This window comes from Sebastes fasciatus, chromosome 7, assembly GCF_043250625.1.
Source record: "Sebastes fasciatus isolate fSebFas1 chromosome 7, fSebFas1.pri, whole genome shotgun sequence".
Taxonomy (NCBI): domain Eukaryota; kingdom Metazoa; phylum Chordata; class Actinopteri; order Perciformes; family Sebastidae; genus Sebastes; species Sebastes fasciatus.
This window is the reverse complement of record NC_133801.1, coordinates 9263295-9286469: the sequence shown is the minus strand read 5'-3', so window position 1 is coordinate 9286469 and position 23175 is coordinate 9263295. Positions and strand designations below refer to the sequence as shown.

At 41.1% G+C, this 23175-nt stretch overlaps 1 protein-coding gene and 1 long non-coding RNA gene across 3 annotated transcripts in view; one reads left to right on the top strand and one right to left on the bottom strand.

Annotated features, from left to right (window-relative positions):
- Window positions 1-1687: 1687 nt before the first annotated feature.
- Window positions 1688-19211, bottom strand: LOC141771313 (uncharacterized). 2 transcript variants are annotated; one of them, XR_012594706.1, is made up of 3 exons: window positions 19130-19211; window positions 13085-13260; window positions 1688-2132 (listed from the first exon to the last, which is right to left on the bottom strand). It is a non-coding gene; the product is annotated as an uncharacterized LOC141771313 (long non-coding RNA). The 2 variants fall into 2 exon arrangements; XR_012594707.1 differs by lacking the exon at window positions 1688-2132 and adding an exon at window positions 11746-12282.
- The window catches only part of lsamp (limbic system associated membrane protein), a 650892-nt gene continuing 641766 nt past the window's right edge, over window positions 14050-23175 (top strand). The window contains exon 1 of the mRNA XM_074641426.1: window positions 14050-14315. Within this exon, the coding sequence (XP_074497527.1) occupies window positions 14252-14315 (64 nt within the window). The 5' untranslated portion in view covers window positions 14050-14251. The remainder of the gene's footprint in view (window positions 14316-23175) is intronic.

The following is a 23175-nucleotide window of genomic DNA, read 5'->3' as shown; positions in this document are numbered from 1 at the left end:
GAACACCGTCCATATGTCCGCGAAAGTGTGATACTGAATTACAATACCCAATAAACTGGATGCAAATACCGTCCTCATTAATCATAAACAAACTAACATAGAGAAGCTCTTCAACCACCATGCTTTCATCTTAAGAAAAACATGTTACATGCTCTGAAATGGAAACACATTCTGTATTAAATAAAGGTTTGTGGTTTTCAAATTCAGTTCAAACACAGCCTTAAAAGCAGAAATGGGCTCTTGATGGGTACCTTAAGTAGGAATAATGCTTTTCAGATAGGCACAGGAAGTAAAAGCGAAATGTTCATCTTGATAGTCCTGTTATTCATTAATCTGCAATTAACTGAAGCCAAAGGGAACCAATGAGATGGGGAGCAACAAGTGAAAGAGAGAGAGAGAGAGAGAGAGAGAGAGAGAGAGAACAACTAGAGAAACCTATTTCCCAGCAGGGCAGAGAGGTGGCCATCTCTGGAGCTGAATACGGACAATCAAGCTTCTCTGGTTTGCAGGCTGAATGCACAATGGAGTTTCTGAGAAATCACTTTGGACAACCAGCTGCGGAACTGCCTCTCTCTCTTTCTCTCTCTGCCTCCGTCAGGCCTTTGTGCCTTTGCCGAAACCACAAAACAGTATGACAGTTTAATTTGTGGCAGTCGTAATCACACTAATGTGTTGATACTAGTACCTGAACATACCAACTTCCTTTCAGCTGTAAATTAAAGTTACAAAAAGAAATGTGCAGAAAAATGTTGTCCGTGTAAAAGCCCTATTGTCAGGACAGTAACCCCTTTTCTCATTTCTCAGTTTGTACATCCTCGATTCCTTTCCTCGCCTCCTCTCCTCACGTCATAGTCCATCCCACCTCAGAATTGAGCGGAGAAGGTAAGGGGTACTTTTCATTATGCTACCGTGTCTCCTCGATTCCTTTCCTCACCTCTTCTCCCTGCGTCTTAGTCCCGCCCACGGGAGATGTGAGCAGAGGAGGCGAGGAAGACGTGAGGAGAGAGGAGTTGAGGCTACAGGCATCGCGCCTTGGAGACCTCATTTTAAATATAACTTGTGGCCATTGTCACGCCTCTTTTACATGTCACGGGTGCCGAAAAGGATACACCTGTGCATCCTCGTCATAGATCCTCCGGCAAGCCTCATTGCTACACTCTCCTCAAGATGCATTTTTTGGAATTGAGACATCCTTCAAGATGGCGCGCTGGGATCGATATCCAGGTCACAGGCAGGATGACAAAGGAGAGAGGAGAAATGGAGGCACAAATGACAACAATCTCCATTCTCAAAGGTGCTGATCCTGCTGTTGTCAGCTGCTAGGGAGGTATCCTAGGTGCTACCTCTTTCCAATCACTGACCTACCACGCTTTTGTCACTGACCTCACCTCACATAAATATGCCCAGTCAGTATTTTCTAGTTGCTGAGACCTGACTTTGCCTTCCAAGTCTGAATCTGCCAAAAAAGCAGTGAGCTTGCCCTGTTGGCTGCAGTGTGTGTTTTTTGCTTTGACATGATAACAAAGCACCTCAACAGTCTCCTGCCTCCAACTACTGCACTTGGGTTCTCACTGCACTCCTCTTTGTATAGCAGTTGTTAAAGGAACCATAACACACAATCTTAGTATGTTTAGGCCATTACCACACAATTTGAGAATTCACAGACACTGTGTTATTAGTTTTTTAATGCACACTATGCCTTCCACACAACTACTAAACATGCATGCACTTGGAAAAAAACAATGTTGGAACAAGCAATTAATCACTGTGAACATTACTCTCAGCTAAGTTACGCTCTATAGGCCATGCACATTTTAATAGCTTTTTGAATCAGTTCAAACTAATGTGAAGAAAGGAAGGAAGGAAAGAAAGATGGAAAAGAAAGAAAGAGGAGTTTTATCTAATTTATTCAATTCATCCAAGCAAAAAGTTTAAGGAACTGTATTTACAAGATGTATACAATTTTAAGGACAAAATATACAAGACACGGATGAGTACATAAAGGAACAAAGGAAAGGGGGAAGAGAAGCACCAGTTAGTTTTTTTACGGCGATGTCGTAATCCGGTCTGATAGAGTCACAGCAGTTCTGTAGATGTTGTTAACCTGTGAGTCAGAGGTCAGAGCAGTCCATCTGGGAGAGAATCAATGGAGGATGGAAAAGAGAAAAAAGAGAGAAAGATGGGTGATGAAAACAGATTCAGCACAGTGATGGATCGGTTCTGAGTTCAGAGGAGGAGAGTGGCTCAGAAAAATCATTTAAACTTTGATCAAGAGTTTACAGGGAATGGATGAAAAAGTTACTAATTTCTTTTTGGAACTTGGAGATATATATACAGTGCAACACCCAACTGAATGTCACTTTCAAAAGTTGTTTCCTTAAAACACAAATAAGATAAAACATACAGTATAAATATTGTAAATGTATTGTGTAATGTAATGCAGTAGGAGGAAACAAGCAACAGTAACAGAAGATAACTAAATTAGAACTCATAAGGTCTGACATTTAATTCTCTGCTGTTGTTATTTTGGGTTAACTGACTTCTCAAAGGCGTCAAATGGGCAGAACGAAAACATTTTAAAGAAATAAAGGCTGCTTTAAATGTTGAAGTCAAATACTGAAACAACATGGCCATCTGTAATCCGTAAATCCACATTTTAAGCAATTTCCTGATTGTCCCATTCTGCCTCCCTGTCCCCCTCCAGCAACATTCCCACTTCCTGAAACCGGCTCATTGCCATTCTCTTCCTGTCCACCAGATGCCCTCTGACATTTTCATCTCACTCCCACTCCTAGCCACTTCCTCCTGCCCTGCAGTAACCCCTTTCCCTCCAGTCACCTGACCTTCTCCACCCACTTCCTCACCTGTTTCCACTTTCCTCAGATTCCTCCTGCAGATTTCCACTCACTCCTTGCTAGTCTGTCAAAGGTGCTTCGTTGCTCATACCTTTTCCTTCTAGCAATCAAACCCTTACCTGATCTGTTCCTGTTTCTCCCTTGTTGCCTGCTCCTGACCTGCTCACCAGCCTTGCCCTCCGGATTTGTTTTCCTGTTTGGACTGCCTTCCTGGTTTTGACCCTTGCCTGCCTCTTGATTCCTCTACCTGCCTGCCAGCCTGTAAGCCTATATATATTATAGACCTTCACTTTAGCAATAATTCCCTTAACGTTAACACATTCTATATGTTATTTTATATTGGAGTAGTCACAAGTTTACTTTTACTGTGATATCTTTTGTTAAATTGTGTATATTGGATACAGTTAGTCCCAAGATTCTGCAAACTTGACCATTTAACTTTTCAATTTATAAAGTCAAATACAATCTCTTTCAGTTTATGATGTTTCCCAAATTAATTTAAATCAAAAGCGTATATTATTAGAGTTGCATACGTGAAAATGGTATGCATTATTTCGTAGTATTTGGCCAAACCAAATTTGTTTTGCAATTCTTTCCAGGGATACATGCTTTTTTTAGTAAAAAATAATATAGTAAAAAATATGATTGTAAAAATAGTATAGTAAAGTAACTGCTTCCATCCCTCTGACCCATTTGTACTAACGTAAAATTATAAAAAATCAGGAATGTGGTGACCCTCCAGGTCTTTTGATTCCCACCAGCTCATTGTATGGACTATTGTAACTCTGCATGTGGGAGCTAGAATGTATTCTCTCTCACATCCAGTTACAAAATGCTGCTTGCCCAGCTGTCAGTGAAGTGACAGCAAAAGTACTCATTCCCATTTGCATTCTAACCTATTCTGCCTATTGTTTCGTCATGTTTTCATTTACGTTTTCTTTTTATATAAGTGTCAATACTTTATTGCAAACTTGTTTTGTGTGAAAGTATTCCATAGATAGTGTTGCCTCACCTTGCTTTGGAAGTAGAGGAGAAAAGATGGGGACAAATAGAGAAACTCTCATCGTTGATCTGCAGTTTCTCTGATGTTCGCCTAGAGACCAACAGTGGGAAACAGCCCGTAGGCTCACGAAGCCCAGATAGAAGACCCACAGTTCACCCTACAGTACCATCCCTTTGAAACACCAGAATGTGCTGTATATGTAAAATAGGCACACAGTTTTTTATATGCCTACATGCACAGCGAAATTCAAGCACACTAATTCTCAAGATGTCCTGCGTTTTGCCTCTGCCTCATTTAGCTTGAGGCAAAAAAATCACAGCGCTAAGGAAGAAGGCATTTTGTGTGCATGTATGTGTGTGTGTGTGATCCTGCAAAGCATTGTCAGGAGAAGGAAAGTGAAAACTGAAATCTCATTCGAAACAAAACGGCAGCTCCACTGTGGTCGTGAGAGGAGCTGGTATTTACAGAGTTGCATAATTTCATGAATCTGGAAATGAAAAAGAGTTCCAGTTTAGAAAATGAACTCTTTATGAACTTGTGGAAGCAAAAATAAATTCAAATAACTGTTGTAATGAAATGGTAAAGAGGAGAGGGATTAGATGAAATGAGAGTGATATGAAAATTGGAATAGAATAGGAATAGAAATACAGGATCAGATCTCACAGATTGGATGTGAGATGGCTTGTGGGACTGAGGGAAACTGCAGAGCGTTCACTATAATCAGGAAACTTGACATGAAAGCAATGAAATAAAGTCTAATGCTAAGCGATCATTTACCTTAAACACTGTGCCAAGTGATTTTTCTCAAAGCGTTGGTGTGACATTACCGTTTTGTAGCCAGTGAAAAACATGCCAAGAAGATATGAGATATTACATTTCCTTGCAGTGCGTCTTTGTGGTTCAGCTTTGACCTTTTTACCATAGATATGTGTGTGAATCAGGCGTTAACCTCCGGTCCTGAAAAGAGAAGCCAATGCTGAAGTGCCTTAAACTTGCATTCTTTCTAACAGCCAGCAGGGGGCGACTCCTCTGGTTGTATAGAAGTCTATGAGAAAATGAGCCTACTTCTCTCTTGATTTATGACCTCAGTAGACATTGTAAACATGAGTTTATGGCCTTAATCACTAGTTTCAAGTCTTCTTCAATCCAGCATGATGTTCATTTAGTAAATTATGGTCCCATTTAGAGTCAAATAGACCATAAAGCAGGGAATGCTTTAGGGCGTGGCTGCCTTGTGATTGAAAGGTCGCTAACACACCGTTGTCCGATTTGGGTGTTTCCGTATTTTCGTCTAACAACTTCAACCCTTTCACAGTGTGTTTTCAGTTCATGAAAGTTAATTGTAACCTTTTTGGTTGCCTGAAAATGTCTTATTCAGCATTTGATTGTCTCGTGTCACTTCTGGTTGCAAATAAGTTTGCTGTTCACAAACCAATGGGTGACGTCACGGTGACTACATCCACTTCTTATATACAGTCTATGGTGTTGCTGTTTCTCCAGAGCTTGGTTGGACAGCCTCAGGATTAAGAAACAAATATATGATTGAACCTCAAACTGGGTCGTACATAATCAATGTTTTAGTTTTTAGGGTGATATTTTTTCCCCTGTAAGACACGTTTTACATCTCTATGAAGTGAGTGAGAGAAAATCCCCTCTTGGTGCAGTAACACCCTTTTAATGAAACTCTTCTGGGGAGACAATTGAAATGAAGAGGGGGATCATCACTGCCTCCATCTCATCCTCTTTATAAGTGTTGAAGTGGTGGAGCCTTTGTCTTTTCTTTCACTACATGTTACCTCCCTGCAAAGGCAGTTTGATACTGAGAAGAAAGAGAAAATGCTGATTGCATTGCAGGGAGGAGAGGATATTGCAACGGCATGATGGAATCAAATTTAAGTCTTGTGTCAAGGCCTTGCCACCTGTCACATAATCGGTTTTCTAGCTGCTGGCAAGGACTGTTCAGGTTCCCCCTCTGTGTCCAGTCTCAATCTATTTCTACCGTATCATTTTACTTGAGGCCATATTGTATTTGTCCAGAGAATTAGGGGAAAGAAAGAGGTGTGCTGGACATCAAACAATTTAACACTTCACACGTATGACACTATAAGACAAGACAGATGTTTGCTGTTGAATATAGTGTTTTGTCTGTCTAGTACATAGAATAGAAAACATGTCCTCACTAAATGATAGAACAGGTTGTTTTCCAATGACTCCCAAAATGACATATATGACCGTTGGCGAGTACCAGCGACAGGAGCATGTTGTGAAACGGTTGCAGTTTTAAACATGTGGTTAACGTTGTGAACTGAAACAAAACTACTTGGTTAGGTTTAGGAAAAAATTATAGTTTGGGTTCAAAACAGCCTGTTTGTTACGTAACTTAGGTTACGTTCATAAGTTAAATAAGTCAATGTTGACTTGACACGAACATTAGTCTCCTGGGTGAAAGTCCTGTGTTTGTTTGGCCCGTTCATCCAACCTGATCGTGTCTAAAAGGTAACATGCAAACTGCGTAACTATCACAAGATGGTTAAGGTTAAGCATTGACCTTGAATAATTAAGCTTAGGCATTGACCTTGAATGGTTACAGTTAGGATAGCTCGTCAGGCAGCGAGTCTCGCGAGAGTTTTCTGCAAGTTTTTGCCGTTACTTCCAGGAGGACTGTCGTGAGGTGAGGTGAATAAGAAATACCAAACTGAGTGACAGAGTACCGTAGAAAATCTGAATGAGGCCACATTAATATTAGCAAATTATTATTTTATATATATATATATTATTACAACATGTTCGCATCTAATGAGCATTTATTCCAAAGCAAAATAATCAGCAGAGGCAATGTCCATGAAGATGAATATTTTTAACAGTCAACAGGGTGTTAAGTCGTTTCTCTCCTTCTTCTCACTTCTTAAAGCCGCTGATATTCTTATAATAACAATGTGTCAAATGACAATGTGGAAACAATGTGACGAAGGTAAAGGGGTCACTAGTAGTGATGGTTCTACAGATAATTATCACCCAAATCTGCAGCTCCCCTCGACTTTATGGAGCTCTTCAGCGAGTTTCACTTTACTGTTAGTGTTCTCTTTTCCAATCTCCCTCTCACTCTTTCTCATTCATTGCCATTGTCTTTCATTGCCTTGTCTGCCTTCCAAAGTCTGCTAATGCATTTTTGTGAGCGCCATCAGTTCATTCTCGCAGCTGACGACCAGCTATTTATTTTTCCTGATCACCACTTTCAGCTGCTACATCTTTCTTGCATTTCTATCAGCTCAGTAGCTATTCCGGCTTCTCTAAAGCTTCATCAGCTGTCCCAATCGGCCTCGATTTCCCTCCAGCTGTTCTCATCTGGTAGAAAAGCAGCTCTGATTCTCTCATTCACCTCCTTCCAGGCAGGTCCAATCTTGTCGTTTTAGGCCTTCCTTAAAGCTCAAACCCTGTCTGACTTCATCTGAATACAGAGACTCTCCAGAGGGGGGTTTGCTGCTCGCAAAGCCAATCAGAGCAGACCGGGCTTTTTAGGGAGGGGAGCTTAAAAAGACAGGTGCTGAAATGGAGCGATTCAGAAAGAGGGTGAATACAGGTATATTCAGATAGATATAATGAGAAAAAGAATGTGTTTTTTGAACATTAAAGCATTTAAGCATGTTGTTTAAGTACAGTCAGTGGTATTAGAGAAGGCACTAAAAAGGTTATTTTTTCATCAATCAGACAGGTGTCATGGGGAAGCAAGTTGTCATTCTTAATTGAGGTTGGAAGCTTCATAATAACTCTGAATGTCAATCCCACTCAGTCGTTCAACATGATTCCTTGGAGTGAATCTGAGAGGCTTTATACATCTAATCCCGTACAGTTAAGAGGACAAGCGGGGAGAGAACAAAAGACTTGTCAATGAGGACAACTCTGGCCTCTCAGACAATCCGTGCTCTGAGAGCATTGATAAACAAATGCAGAGCAGCTGTGCTGGCAGGTGGCAGGTGACACAGTCAATCACGTAATGAGGAGAGGAGAGAAGCTCCCTGGAACCAGCGAGCCTGTTAAATAAACACTGAACACAGAGAGACAAGGAGAATAGAGAGCCGAAGTGTGAGAAGGCAGATGGTGCGGTGGGCATCACCATGACATGAATGCAGTGATTCCATATCCCAGAGGGAGGTTTTGGTTGCCTGAGTGAGCAGGAGCTCTACCTGGGCTGCCCTTCCTTTTGACGCTGTGAAACAGTTTTTTGAAGGGTAGTTGACAGCCAATCACCTGCTCAGCAGACTGGGCAATGAATTGGCTGTTGGTCCTGGAAAAAGAGGAAGTGGTAGAAAGCCAAACTGCAATAGATATGCAAGAATGGTTTTGGTTATTATGATAGGATGCAGGTCAATTGCTCCACCTGCATATTGTTGGACTGGAACCAGAAGAATACCGTCATGGCATTACTCATAATGAAAAGGAGAGGAGTAGAGATCAACTTTAGTTAAATTATCTAGTCCTCTGGGAGCTTCAGACTTTATGTTCTAAGCCTGAGTTATGGTTCATTGGTTGTTTTGGCCACTTGGGGGCTGCAGAAACAACGTTGACATATCATCACCTTTTAAGTTGATATCATGAACAAGATAGCAAACAGTTTCTTATTTACACGTCCAGCAGCTTGGGAGCAACATTGTCATTCATGTGGAGTTGTGTTTTTGGATGCCTGAGGCAAATATCTGTTTCTTTAGCTGCTAAATGCTCAACTATGTTCACCCGCTAGTCGATAAGTGTGTCTGTCTGCTGTTTGGTGCTGAGCAGGTATAGTGTATAGTGGGCTTTTAAATGTTTTTTTCTTTCAAGAGCTGCCTGTTGTGGATGAAAATGACGCCATGAGAGCGGTGAGGGTGAATCAAAGCAGTAAAGATGTGACAGGTGTTATGCAGAGTTCTGCCTGCCCGCCGAGAGGGCTGCTCAGTTCAGCCATGCTGAACCCTTCATTAGGTCCATTATTCCAATATCATGTTGCGTGGCCAAGCATTCCTCACACCCACAGAACTTTAGAGCGGCGATCATTTTTACAATAACAATATATCAAATGACAATGTGGAGGGGTTGTTCGTAGTGATGAACCTGCCTGCCCGCCGAGAGCTGCAAGCCCCTCGCAGGATCACGCACAACTAAAGCAAAAACTACCAAACATAACATTATGATCATTTCTAAGGCAAAGTACTGTTAGGTTAGGTAGGTTCATCACTACAGACAACCCCTTTCACATTGTCATTCTCATGATAGCAGAACAGGTGAGAGAAAACCAAATGACTGTAATTTGTGTTGCCCAAGATACTGTAGCTCTTGTAAATCACATTTTGTTTTAAATCAAAGCTTCAAGCAGCGATGAACGGGCCCTCACACCTTCATGTGCGTCGTGGGTACTGGTGGGACGCTGGTCAGTGCAGCCAGGCACAATAAAACAAGAACTCTGCTGAGTGCAATGATGTCTCCCACAAGGGTCTACATCAAACGGTTCGTGGGTTATGAAAGAGGCGGGGCTTTGAGTGTTTATTGGCATGTAAATGTCCTAGGCCTGGACCCTTATCCTGCTTGAGATATTTTGAGCATTTTGGACAAAGTACGCTGAAGTTACAACAACTTCCTGTTTTATGGCAAAAGGCACTTATTTGCTGCCACGCCACAGCAGCAGTGTTGCATGAAAGCGCAGACGTTTGATAACTTTCGATGGCAAAGCTCTTTAGATTGTACTGACCAAATTTAAAGTCAATCAGAGTACGTTAAAGTACACAGCCTTTAAAACGCTAAAAATACCCTGAAATTGCACATGCAATTCGAATTAACCAACTTCCTGTTGGGTTTACGGCATACCTCCAAGAGGCTCTTTTATATAACTCCACGTTACATAGACCTACCAAATTTAATACAGCAACGTGGAAGGTTGGGGCTTTAAAAACTCGTAGGGGGCGCTAGTGAGCCATTTTGTCACACCTGAGCACAAGAAACCCAAGAAATACCAGTTTCGGATAAGTCTGCCAAGTTTAGTGAGTTTTCGAGCACCTTTAGCCCCTCAAAAAGGCACTTCATTTGGAAAAATCTAAATGAGAATAATAATCCTGACAATTTTAATAGGTCCTACGCAGACTGACGTTGTCTGTGTTCGGGCCCTAATAAGAAAACATGTCCTGGAGGCTATATTGTATACCCGCATGAGTGAATAAATCAGTAAATAGATGAATTGCCAATACTGGTTGCAAACACATTGTTAAGTTTACAGCAGTCTTTCCAGCTGAGAGCCGACCTCTGTGCTCCGTCTCTGTCCGTGGTGCTGAACTGGAGGCTGTAGAAAGTCACTCCCTGTGGCGTTTCAACAGACATATTACATTACTGGATATGAAGTACACACAGTAGTTGCTCTCTGTTCACTATCCAAGGACTGTGGTGCTGAATGAGCAGCAACATTAATCCATTACTGTGGTTCAGCTCAGTTCAGAATCCCTGGATTTTAATGCTCTCCGAGGAAACGCTCTCAACACAGCGGCCTCACCACCCTGAATAAACAGCAAAAAGACGTCTCAATGGAGTTCACCTCAGCCGAACATCCCGAAAATGATGATCTCCTTTATTTGGGCTGACACAAAATTATCATGCGAACCACTGGAGTTTTTACTCTCCCTACCCTGTATACAGAATGCAATAATGCAATTTCACCTACAATAATTAAATGTCTCAGAATGCTTTGATTTGTAGGAAAGTGTGAAATTGAATGGACTGGTAAATTCACCATGTTAACTGCCTGATAGCGACTTTTCTTAATCCTTAATAGCTTTGTAAAGAAATAATTTCACACCAGGAAATGAGTAATTCTATTCTGCAATTTCTTGAGGTTACCACGCGGGCACAGTGGATTTCTATTTATTGTTAACAGTGGATAAAGGAGGCATGTAAAAAGTGAGAGTTAAAGTCTGGGTGAAATAGGTTGTTACACAAGCCCTGCTTTGAGCCGAGACAGATACTTTTCCTCTTTATTGCTGTGCTTTTAGGTGCTCAGCATATGCAAAGATAACATGCACATGCCCACACAGATACACAGAAACAGAGAATAGTGGTAGTGTCATGAATAATGCATGAAAACGTGCAGTTTGCATGCTAAAGATGATCTTTAGATGGCATCTGTCTGGACTGTGGTTGTTGCAGTTTTGACTCCAACATGAATCAACACTTAACCCATCATTGGGAATTATCATCTCACCGGCTTCTGGGACTTTTACATATTTTTTTTGTGTCGTTCCCCACATCACCTGCTTCATTTCCTCTTTGTTTTGCCTTTTTGTCATGAGCATATATTTCCTCTGTCCCTTTCGTACCTACCTAACTATATATATATAGAGAGTAAAGTAATATTTTGATGGGGTGAGATGAAAAGATTCTTCATGCAATCGCTTCAAAATAAGCAAAAAAGACAAACTAATAAAGAAAAACTTAACATACATGCATAAACATAATTCATCTGCACAGCAGAACAGCTGCTGTTATTAAAGCTGGTTATATGTACTTACTCACAGCAGAGCGACACAGCCCTTATGTGTGCTGAATAATTCATGACTCGCCAACATTTACAAAGTGACTGATGGCGAATGTTCAGCACTATGTACACTGTGTTGTTCTTGGAGGAGTGTTGTACCATTCTCTTATGCTCTTTGAATTATTAAGTGTTTGTCACTTGGAAAATGCATTTCGCTGCTGCCTTCTCTAAACCACAATGCATTCCCCTTAAGGGACCCAACAAGCCTCAAGAAAAAGACACAGTTCACTACAGAAAAAATGTACAGTTTTTTTTTTTTATGTTGAGGAAGATTTAGACAAATTCGACTTTGCATTATATGCAAATGTGGGTTGTGCTTCTCCAAGTGTAAAATATTGTAAACCTTAGTTTGAATGTAAATGCAGAGCTAGTGCAGCAAAACACTGACACGCTGCCAGCCAAATTTGTGTAGCACCAAATCCTTCCATCCATCCATCCATCCATCCATCTTCATGTCCTCACCCTGTCACTGAAAGTGAGGACAGTTATCCTGCAGGGAAATCTTGCATTACATCCAAACAAAGTTAAAATGCAGCAGCAGCGCAAGTGGGTCCATGAGGCCAGAAGTGTCTCTCAGCACAGCAGGAGAACAGGTCAGCAGAACTCATACAATATGTAAGGGCTTCTGTGAATGTTTGTTTTCCTTCCTAAACCTGATAAAAATGCAGTATGTGTCCGGTTGACAAACTTGCTGATGCAGCATCTTGGACCAAACCAAGATACATAGGTAGGTGTCCCCAGACTCCACAAAGACAGTGATATTTATTAAATTCAATGGTTGCAAAAGGAACCTGAACAGTCTATAATCTATTCTATCCTCAGTTTAAGTGACCATCGCTGTGTCCACAAGGAAGACTCTGATCCAGATGATCCTGTAGAAGAATTCAGATCAAAGCCCCTTAAAAGCACTGTATGGCCCCGATGGATAGTAACATGTTGGAAATGTCAGAGCTCATAATTACACTAAAGCCCTCTTGTAGCTGGTAGAGTGTCAGTGTTTTGCTCCAGGGCAGCTTGTGCATAATGACTTGTACAATGAAAAGGACTTGGTTCAAGTAAAGACTTGAAAATACTGTATTCTGGAGGCTTTATGCAGAGCTCTCCATAAAAAGAAACCATGCATGCCTCATGACCACGACTAATGTTTCAGGCTAAAAGGCCAACTTTTCCATTCAGCCGCCCACTATTACTATGTTACTTTTCTTTATTGCTGCTCCCTCCGTGGATTTAAAAGTCTAGTCCCTCGTGGCTGAGTTGTTAGAAAAGGCAGAAAGCTGCCTCAAGACCTTCACTCACTGACTAATTCTTGTAATTACTTTTCAACATTTCTACTTGGTAAAAGCAAGGGGACGTCCATCTGGCTGACGAGCCCGCAGCAAAAATTAATTGGAATTTTTCATTAAAACTTTGGGGGTATACAGACTGTGCAGACTTCTGCGTTTATCAATTTGTACCAACTGTTGTCCTTAAGAAAACCTTAGACTGACTTACCATCAATGATGACAAAATAAAACGTATACATACAGTTTAGATAGACATAGTTTGTTAGCCTCTGAACAAAACCTCACGACTACTGTATGTTCCAGACTGATTGTATCCTAACATTTGACAATATTCGCTATAATGTGAGTGTTTGATGGGATGAAATAATATAGACAGAGTTTGGGCTCCCACCTACAAGACAAGAAGTCTTCCTATGCAGGTCAAGTGAGCACCGAGTCTGGATGCAAGAGATCACCACATAACGCCTGTCGACCTGGGGGTGATGACATATTTCCTGGATGCTCTGACGATGGCAGAGCTGCTGTTTGCAGTCTCCAGGTTGCTGCTGACTGTAACCATGATGCCTTCTGTAACGCAGCGGAGCCCAAGAGATCATCAGCAAGAAGCAGAGGAAGCCCCCTAAACTCTCTCACACAATGGTAAACAGTGCTTAACAACAGGGGCCCAATTTAATTATTCATGATGCACAAATCATTTGGTAGTTATTAATGAATATTTGATCACAGAGGCCTAGTTGAACTTATGCAAAATGTTACTCAAATATTCAGAATAAACTATGACAAATGACTTACAAACAGATTTGAAACCGGTATAAATAATAAATGAGAATGTAAATGATTAACTGTATGAATTATATCATCCTTATGATAATGTCATGTTCTGTCATCATGATGCGGGCAGCATATAATTGTCCTAATTCTAAATAAATTAAGCAATCTTTGGAATAGCCTGGTAGTCCCTTATTAAATTAATTAAGATACTGAACAGATTATTTATTTATTCATGGTAATATATTAGATTTAGCCTACAGGGGGTTCTGTTGTTATCAGCTTTATGTAACAGATTAGTGATATTAGTCAGCATAGGCTCCTTGAAAGATATATCTCCATGGCAACCTCAATTAACCTTGATTTATTCAAGACACGCTCTTCAAAAGCCCTGCTGAGACAACAGGCTGCTATAATGTGCGTATTGGCTCATTGAGCTCAGCTAATAATAATGAGAGGTGGCTTGTGTTCTGCCTCTGAACACATTCTCCTTTTTCTGTAAATGCACTAGATGGCAGTGCAGGCCAATCTATGTGCACACACACACACACACACACACACACACACCATCACCATCATCACCATACATACAGCCTGACAGAGTGAGTCCAGTGTTTGGTTCTCCAGCACTTGTGCGGTTTGCATCAGCTGCTGCTCTCTAAACTGTGACACTTTGAGGCGCTATTTCCTGAGGATAGATCCTTACCTTCGTGGTCAAGACATTACGCGTGGACACCGACCTCTCGACAGGACACCAAGTTGCGTCAGGAGGACCAGATTAAAGGACAACATGCATTACTTCTGGATTTACAGCGTTTGGATCCCAGGAATCGCTTTGCTCTTCGGATTTCAAGGCAAGAATCTGCTGTTTTTATTCCTTTTTTTTTTTTTGCAGATTGCAGGTTATGTGTAGTAATGCGTTATGGCGCAGTTTGGAGTCTTTGGGGATTGTTTGGGACAGGCCTGTTAGTGCCTGCAGTGGTTCACCAGGCATCATGCTACTAATCACGCCTGGGTCTTTTCACTTCTGTCTCTATCTGCGTTTTTGCGCGTGCTTGAAATGTCAAAACGACCTGTGTGAAACCAAACTCGGCAAGCTGGAGATGCACATTTGCAAACTTGATATGTGTGTGAGTGCTGGAGAGGGTGACACTGTGGCACAGATACTCTAGGCCAATACATCTTCTGCATAGAGACTGATGATGAAGTCTGCCTTTGTTTTGAAAAGGAGACTACTGAGTGTTATTATGAATACATTGAAGCACTTTCCAAGAAATTAGAGCAAAGCTATGATGAGCACCTGACTGACATGCCAGAGAGGAATCTGTTGCATTTTGTGTTGAGTGGCCTCATGTAGGCTCCAGCAGCAGCAGTTTGTCACCATGTGAAGAAGAGATCTTTGGAGGCTGGTGGGCCTTCTGGCAACTAGCTGCTTGTCCTTTAATGGTCCTAGCTGGTTCTCAAACCTTTTTACCCCTAAATTGATACACATTAGGTCACGGACCCCTATTTGATAAGATTTAGCTTCAGGGACCTGCAAGATTTTGGTTGTGAACACCGACCCTCGACAGTAGACCAAGCTTATGTTTAAGTCCAGAATTCTGTAGTTGTCAACTACAGTTGAGGAGCTAACCACGGAGGAAGTGAAGTCAGATCAGAATAGTCACATTTATGACTTACGCACATTAGATTCACTTCTATAGTGAATTAAATTGTGAAAATATACTATTCCCCATTTTTCTGGGAACCCCCTGGAACTCCCTCGAGGACACCTGGGGGTCCCCAGACCCCTGGTTGAGAACCACTGGTCTAGGCTGGTACTTTATAGTCATAAGCGGTTAATCAACCAGCTTAATGTAGTTTTCCCTGTCGGTTGAGATGCTGATGAATACCAAAGTTGGTCAAGTGCCAATCATCAGCAGCTGGTCATGCCTTCTGCACTAGCTTGCTTATGTTTTATTATAGTGTCTGTTTTTGATAATAAATAAGCTGGTGACCGACAGCAAATACTTCTATTGTCAGCCAACATTAGACCACATCTGTTCAGTAAAGCCAAAGACCAGCAGTGGTCATCAAAGTGATTCTGCAATATCTGACCCTGATGTGGCTTGGATATGTAAAAGAGCAAATTCCCCTTACTGTTGGAACACTAGTCTTTAATCTACCAGTCTTATTGAGTGTATACTGAATCTCTTCTCCCTTCATTTCCATCGTCTGGCCTCACAGATTTCTTTTCCCTCCAACCATGACTGTACTAATAGAGCTGATTTGGCCCATCTCAGGGAGCTGAGCGGTGAATCAATTAGCTTCTTTAGTCTCCCACAGGAACACACTACCTATAGTAGAACAACGCACAGCCTGATCAAGCATATTGGATTCACTTTAACACTGTTGTGATGCTGGCAGGCAGCCTGGATGGTGGGAAGTGCCAGATGAGGAAGGAGAGAGAGAGAGAGGGAGATAGTGTGGGAGACAGGATGAGGAGAAAAGGATGGAACGAGAAACAGGGTGCAGGAAGAGCGACAACTGTGACGAGAGAGAGAATATATTTAAATTAAGTACATGTAGGGAATAGTATTTTGCGTTGCGTTTAAATGTCTCTTATATTTGTAATTAGCTCTCAGCAGTAAGTGATGCTCTCCAGCGTTCTTCTATTGTTCTACTGTTCTACACGCTGTAAATGAATCTGTGTGTTTCACTGTCTTCTGCCAAACACAGACTGTTTCACTTCAGTGTCCTGAATGTGAATAAGGGATTAAAGACAATGACTGAATGTATCATTGTGGAATTAACTGTGACACAACTATTGTTTTGTCACAGAGCAGATGGTGAGAAATTGTCTCACCAGCGTCTCCCTTCACCATTACTGACAGTAGTAACTCTCTTTATTCTGTTCTCTCTCCTCTCCTCACACACACGTCTTCTTTTTATTCAGCTCGTGTAGAGTTTGCTGCCTGTCCTGAATTTTAAAGTGGCGCTGGATTATTTCTTCTCAGAGCAGAGACTTTAACTGTTTAACTTGGTAATACTGTGTATTCTTTCACACAGAACTTGCTGCCCACTGTCTGCAGATTAATAACATTTCTTGTCTGACTTTCTTTATTATCCTGATTCTGGTAACTCCCAAAAACATCTAAACCAAAGACAATTCCATCAAATCACCACACAGTCATCTTGGTGTGTCAACAACAGGTGACTTCAGTCATACACTGATCAGCTATAACATTATGACCACCTGCCGAATATTGAGTAGGTCCCCCTTTTGGCGCCAAAACAGCCCTGACCCGTCGAGGCATGGACTCCACTAGACCTCTGAAGGTCTGCTGTGGTATCTGGCACCAAACCGTCAGTGGCAGATCCTTTAAGTCCTGTAAGTTGCGAGGTGGGGCCTCCATGGATCGGACTTGTTTGTCCAGCACATCCCACGGATGCTCGATTGGATTGAGATCTGGAGAATTTGGAGGCCAAGTCATCACCTCGAACTCGTTGCCATCCACATGATGTAAAAGAAAACGTGATTCATCAGACCAGGCCACCTTCTTCCATTGCTCCGTGGTCCAGTTCTGATGCTCACGTGCCCATTGTAGGTGCTTTTGGCGGTGGACACGGGTTGGCATGGGCACCCTGACCGGTCTGCAGCTATGCGGCCCCATACGCAACAAACTGCGATGCACTGTGTGTTCTGATCAGCAATTTGAGCTCCAGTAGCTCTTCTATTGGATCGGACAACACGGGCCAGCCTTCGCTCCCCACGTGCATCAATGAGCCTTGGCCGCCCATTACCCTGTCGCCGGTTCACCGGTTTTCCTTCCTTGGACCACTTTTGGTAGGTCCTGACCACTGCAGACCGGGAACATCCCACAAGAGCTGCAGTTCTGGAGATGCTCTGACTCAGTCGTCTAGCCATCACAATTTGGCCCTACGCTTGCTAATTTTTTTCTGCTTCCAACACATCAACTTCAAGGACAAAATGTTCACTTGCTGCCTAATATATCCCACCCACTGCCAGGTGCCATTGTAACGAGATAGTCAATGTTATTCACTTCACATGTCAGTGGTCATAATGTAATGGCTGATCAGTGTATAATTAACACAGTCGGCAAACGGTGCTGTCTGGTGATGTGTGTCATTACTGGGAGATCCATCCAAGACTATGAGAGGATGATTGCTGTACATTCTGTCTCTCAGAGCCTCATCACATCTGAGATTCAGCAGCTGCTTCTGCTTCCTTCCTCTAGCTGTGCTTCAGTCTCCTCCATCTTCCACAGCTCAGCAGCTCATCCACACACACTGTGTGTGTGTGTGTGTGTGTGTCTGCACGTTTGTAACACTGAGTAACAGCTACTGTGAGCTCTATGTGAAAGAGGATCTCCATCAGTTTTCTAGGAATAACCCAGTCGGATGGAGACCTTTGACTCTGTGTTACTTTTCTGCTTGTTGTATATTTCATAGGCCAGACGCTGGCAGACACAAAGCAACCACATACAGAGAAAGTAAAGTAGCATCGGTGAGTCAGAGATCAGATCCAGCATGTATTTTAACCACTAAGGTCCTCTGAGATGAGGAGTGAAGTGATATTTAATGACAGGTTTTAGTTTTTACATCCCATGGCGGAGGATCAGAGTGTGTGCTTGTCTTCTTTCTCTGGCTGCAGCTTTAAACAGGTGAAGTGCTGTAGAGGTTGTGCTTCAGTGAGTCTGACATCTTTTAGCTGTCAAGGATTCAACCTCAACCTCTGAGGGCCTTCTCTCTCTCACAGCTAGTAGTAAGAGACACAGCACTCGCATCACATATACCGACTGTATATCACTTATTTCTATTCAGTAATACGTTTCGAAATTCAAGTAGAGGAGTTTTGCATGAATCAAATATTGTCTAAATTTGGCAAACTTTGAATCAATAATTATCTGATCAAGGAATAAATAAACAGCATGGATCTGAGGTTTCAGAGCTAAAGAAACATTTTGGTCAGTATAAAAGTAGTATAAAAAGGTTTGATACCCAGGAAGTGTCATGACACATCTTCAGTTTGCTAAGACAAACACCAGCCAGGGTTTAAAAACACACTTGTCATTTAAACATCAACAATTAGCCAGTAAATTCTCTTGATTCTTAATCATGATGACGTCAGATTCAGGAGCTCCAGACTGGTAGTCTAAATAGCAATCTATAGTTTTAAATGCCAGTAATTATGTTGAAGATGGTATTTAATGTCGTCATGGTGTTTAATATCAGCAATGACTTTTAACAGGCCACATGAGAGAGATCACATGACCCAGAAAGGGAGACGAGGTGAACCAGCAGAGAGAGATTTAGTCCTCTAGCCTCCATGTTAAAACCGTTGATGTCAGTGAGCTGCATGAAGAATGGTGGTGTGACAGTTTAATACAGTTAAAAGGTTTCTGCTGTGGAGCTTCAGATCTACACTTTAGGCTGTCATGGTCGGACATCTATCAGAGCTGTACGAGACGGAAAGGAGGAATAGGAGGAGGAGAAGGAGAACTGTAAGAGAGTCACACAGAGGGGAAGACAATTTTTATTCTTGAAACATGGTGAGTGTGTTGGACTTCTCAAAAATATTGACTCACTACAGAGTGCACACAAAGAGTTGGAGACTTGGTATTTATCTGCTAGGACACAAATTAAACAACACATTTAATCTACTTACCATGAGGTCACTTGGCTGCGAGGTGTTGAGGCTTGTTGTGAACATCTTTGTGGAAAACAAACAGAAAAACTCTGGATAGTCTCTCTGCGTCTGAACTCAAAGGGTGAAGATACTGAATTAATGAACACAGCTAGAATGTTCTGTTCCGAGAACTTCTGTGATGTCAGATTCCGGAACCATTATTGTCATCATGTTAGAATAGAACCTCCCAAACAACTCGCACACGCACACGCACACGCACACACACACAATGAGCTTATGCAGCAGTCCTCTTTACTTTTTCAATGCTGGAAATATTGCAGAACAAAAATGTAAATGTTTTATTCAAATAATAATAGGGAACAGCAGCAGTGTCTGTGAAGCTTTACATTTTGCAAGTTGAAATATTAGTACTGAAATGTTTTTATTAATCTAAATACTTAAATTAAAACAACATTTATTAATTATATTCATAGCCCTTTTGGTGCCTGACAACCCCCCAAACTCTCTCACACAATGTAAACAGTGTTTAACAACAGCCGCCCACTTTAATTATTCATGGTTTACAAATCATTTGGTAGTCATTAATGAATATTTGATCATGTAAGCTATTTCAAAATGTTTAACTGGGGGATCCTAAATACTATATTATTGTGAGTTGTTGACCAAACAGCAGCTTTATTATGTCCTGAGGATAGTCTTTTACTTTCAAAGATATCAGATTGCATGTGGACAGCGACCCTCGTTATGAGACCACATCTGATTAAAGGATGTTATACGTTACTTCTGGATATACAGCGTTTTGATATACTGAGAAAGATAAAGATAAAGACTAGGGGACAAATGATCATTCCATTTCCTGTGTAACTTTATCTTATTCAATCTTCCTTTTAATGAATCAGTCGATCCCAAAGCACTAATGGGATAGTTTGACTTCTGTGTCGTAGAAAAACAAGATAGTTCTTGTTAAGATAAGGTTCAATCTCTCAGCCATTCCACACAACACGGCGATCACAAAGCAGTGTGCAGGTTTAGAAGCTCAGATGTAGTTTAGGTCACAGATAAAGATAAAAATGGTGCTGTGATTTTGATCATCAAAGATCCAAATCTGTTCATTCTGCTGCAGTTTTTCTTGTCAAACAAAACCCATTACTGAAGTTCCCACTGGCAGCTTTTCCTGCTGTCCATATAAATGTTGAGCTGGCAGATAACTAGCCACTGAATGTGCTGAGAAATCAACCTTTTATAGGAGTTGCTGTCATTTAAAACCTTTTGTTGGCAGTTAAAATGTCTCATTCAGCCTTAATGTAGAAGGGTTTTGGTAATAATTTTAGCAATAAGGTGAACTGTCTGTATTTAGTCGAGAAGTTCACAGCCTAGCACAGGACACTTTACACGGCACACAAGGACAATTATTACTCTAATTTGAAATCATTTTAAAAGATTTGTCAATTTGCAGTGGAATTAATGTCCTAATCTCAACACAGGTTCCACATGCTCTTCTCGGATTAGCTTTAATAACCATCTTTAGTAGGAGCAGCTCGCTCAGTGACTCAGATAATGAATGTAGTATACGCTGTATGTGATGTATGAATAGAGGAATGACTGTGGGTTCAGTCTTTCAGTGTGTTTACAGTTGGATCTCATTGAGCTCACTGACTGAAGGAGATAAACAGAGCTGCGTGGAGGTGAACAGTATGTGACGATACTTATCAGGGTTTTTATTATTTTATAATCGGGTCAATAGTGTGAACACGCTGTGAGAGGATCCTGTATTTAAATAATGTGAGAACATAGTGTTACATGTCATTTCAATTCCCTGCGGCGTTGCAGTGCAACTTTTATTCTGAAGTGCTGTTTTATTTCACGGCTATTATTTCAGTGACCTCGACTCTACATTTTATTCTCAACGTACTCAATTAAATCTTCATTGTTGTGCTTTTGTGTTGCTTTCACTGAGAAATGACTTAAAAAATGAGCTGCATTTGGATAATGTTCAGTGTAGCTGAGATTAATGTGCACTGCAGTTTGAATCCTATTTATTTTGCTTTTCATACCCATTCCATAACCATAATACATGAATTCAAGGAGATGTTTTGAAATTGGAATCGACAGCTAGAGTGATATAACACAGCTGTTAGAATCTAGTTTTCAGTCTTCATTTCCAGCTTGAAGGAAACCAAAACATCAATGCATGTCTTTTATTAAATTCTGCTGTTAAAGTGAGTTTCTGCTGATTTCCATTTGACCAAACTGCAAACATAGGAGGAAAGAAAAGAACAAAAACTACTCGTCAGCAGAAGTATTTCACTTTATATTTCACTTTTATACTGGAAAGCAATGCAACAAATCAAATTAATTAAAGAATATCTGACACAGCAGCATCTCACACAGAACAGCAGAGAATAACTATTTGTGTGGTGCAAAAAAAGAAAGAAAACTAAACGAAAAGCACAGTTGGTTGTCAGATGTCTGGCACTGATCATCCTGGTTTTTGGAAACACTGTTTTTTTTCTCTCCACTCTTCAGCCAAACACTTCACATTTCCATTACTGACACACTCTTTCCTGAGGCGATCAAACACCATGGAGGCAACAAGATGGAGGCCTGGCTGTGAGGTTCAGAGAAATCACTTTCTTTTCTTCTCCCCTACACTACAGAAAATGTTCCCTCTAGTCTAGTTGTTCTCTTCTTCCTGGATGTACTTTCCCATCAGCCTCCATCACAGCTACTTCACATGCGGTCCAACCAGAAAGGGGATTTTAGGGCTCAGCTGATTTTTACTTATTCTTCTGGCAGTGGAATTTGATGTTTCTCTCCTCCTACACATCACTGGACCTCCTCCTGTAGCTGCTTTTCTTGCTTTATAATCATCAACATGGTGTATGTGTGTGATGTGTACAACAGTACAGCGGCTATAAAGGGTCGATGTATTGAGTAATGAGTCTGCTCCACTGGGATCTGACATTAGCTGCTTGTGTTGTGTGTTTGAATCAGTGTGTGATCGTCTGTGGGAATCTCTCTGTCTCCTCATTAGGTTTCCCACCATGCAGCATGGATAACAGTGGCTTTGGATGCACACACACACACACACACACACACACACACACACACACACACAAGCTCAATGCAGCGGAGTTTCTGTGTAAAATAGTTGGTTTCCTCTGTGATATCAAACCTTCATCCATCACTAGTTCACGGCTTTGAAATAACCACATAAGGATTTCTTGTGTAGGAGGAGGAGCCCACAAGTAGAGATGTGTTGTGTAATGACATCAGGGATGTGCTTTGAAATATTCACTAAACACTTTCATTAAGATCTCTGAACATCCTCTTTGATGTGACTAAACTTCTTCAAACCATCCTGGAAAAGGCTTCATGGCTTTTGGGACTGCAGCAGCATCTCATATCTCATATTTTGCACACAATATCCCAGATACATATACACAGTGAATGTACAGTAAGTATGCACATATATTCTGTACACACACACGTGCACTCACGCATAGAAACTGGTTTAATGCACTTTTCGCCAGCAGCATCTATATTATTTCTTTGTTGAAGTAGATTTAAAGCTCAAAGTCACAGTTTCTCATTTCAATAAAAATAAAACTGACTCATGTATTACAGAGACATAAAATCAAAGCATTAAATTGTTTCTGGAATAAACTTGTTTAGCTGATCAGGGCTTGTTTCTTAATAACATGATACACATATTCTGTCTGGATTTAAAGGTTGTATCAGACCCTGCTGGTTAATGTCAGAGACATTATGGGACTGTTATATTAACAGCTGATGTTTATGGACTCTTGACAAAGTCTTTATAAAATGGTACATATATGGAAAAATGCTGCATTGGCTTTTATCAAATTCAACCTCCAGACTCTTCACACATCTCACATCTGTTCTGTAAGCATCAATATATGAAGGGACTTCTTCCTTTTTTATTTTTTGGAAAACTTTACTTTGCTACTGTAGCTGTGGATGGTTGTTATATTGGGAATGTTGGTGTCATATTGGTGTGAAATATGACAGAGAAACAGAGAACGTGAAGAAGAGAAAAGGAA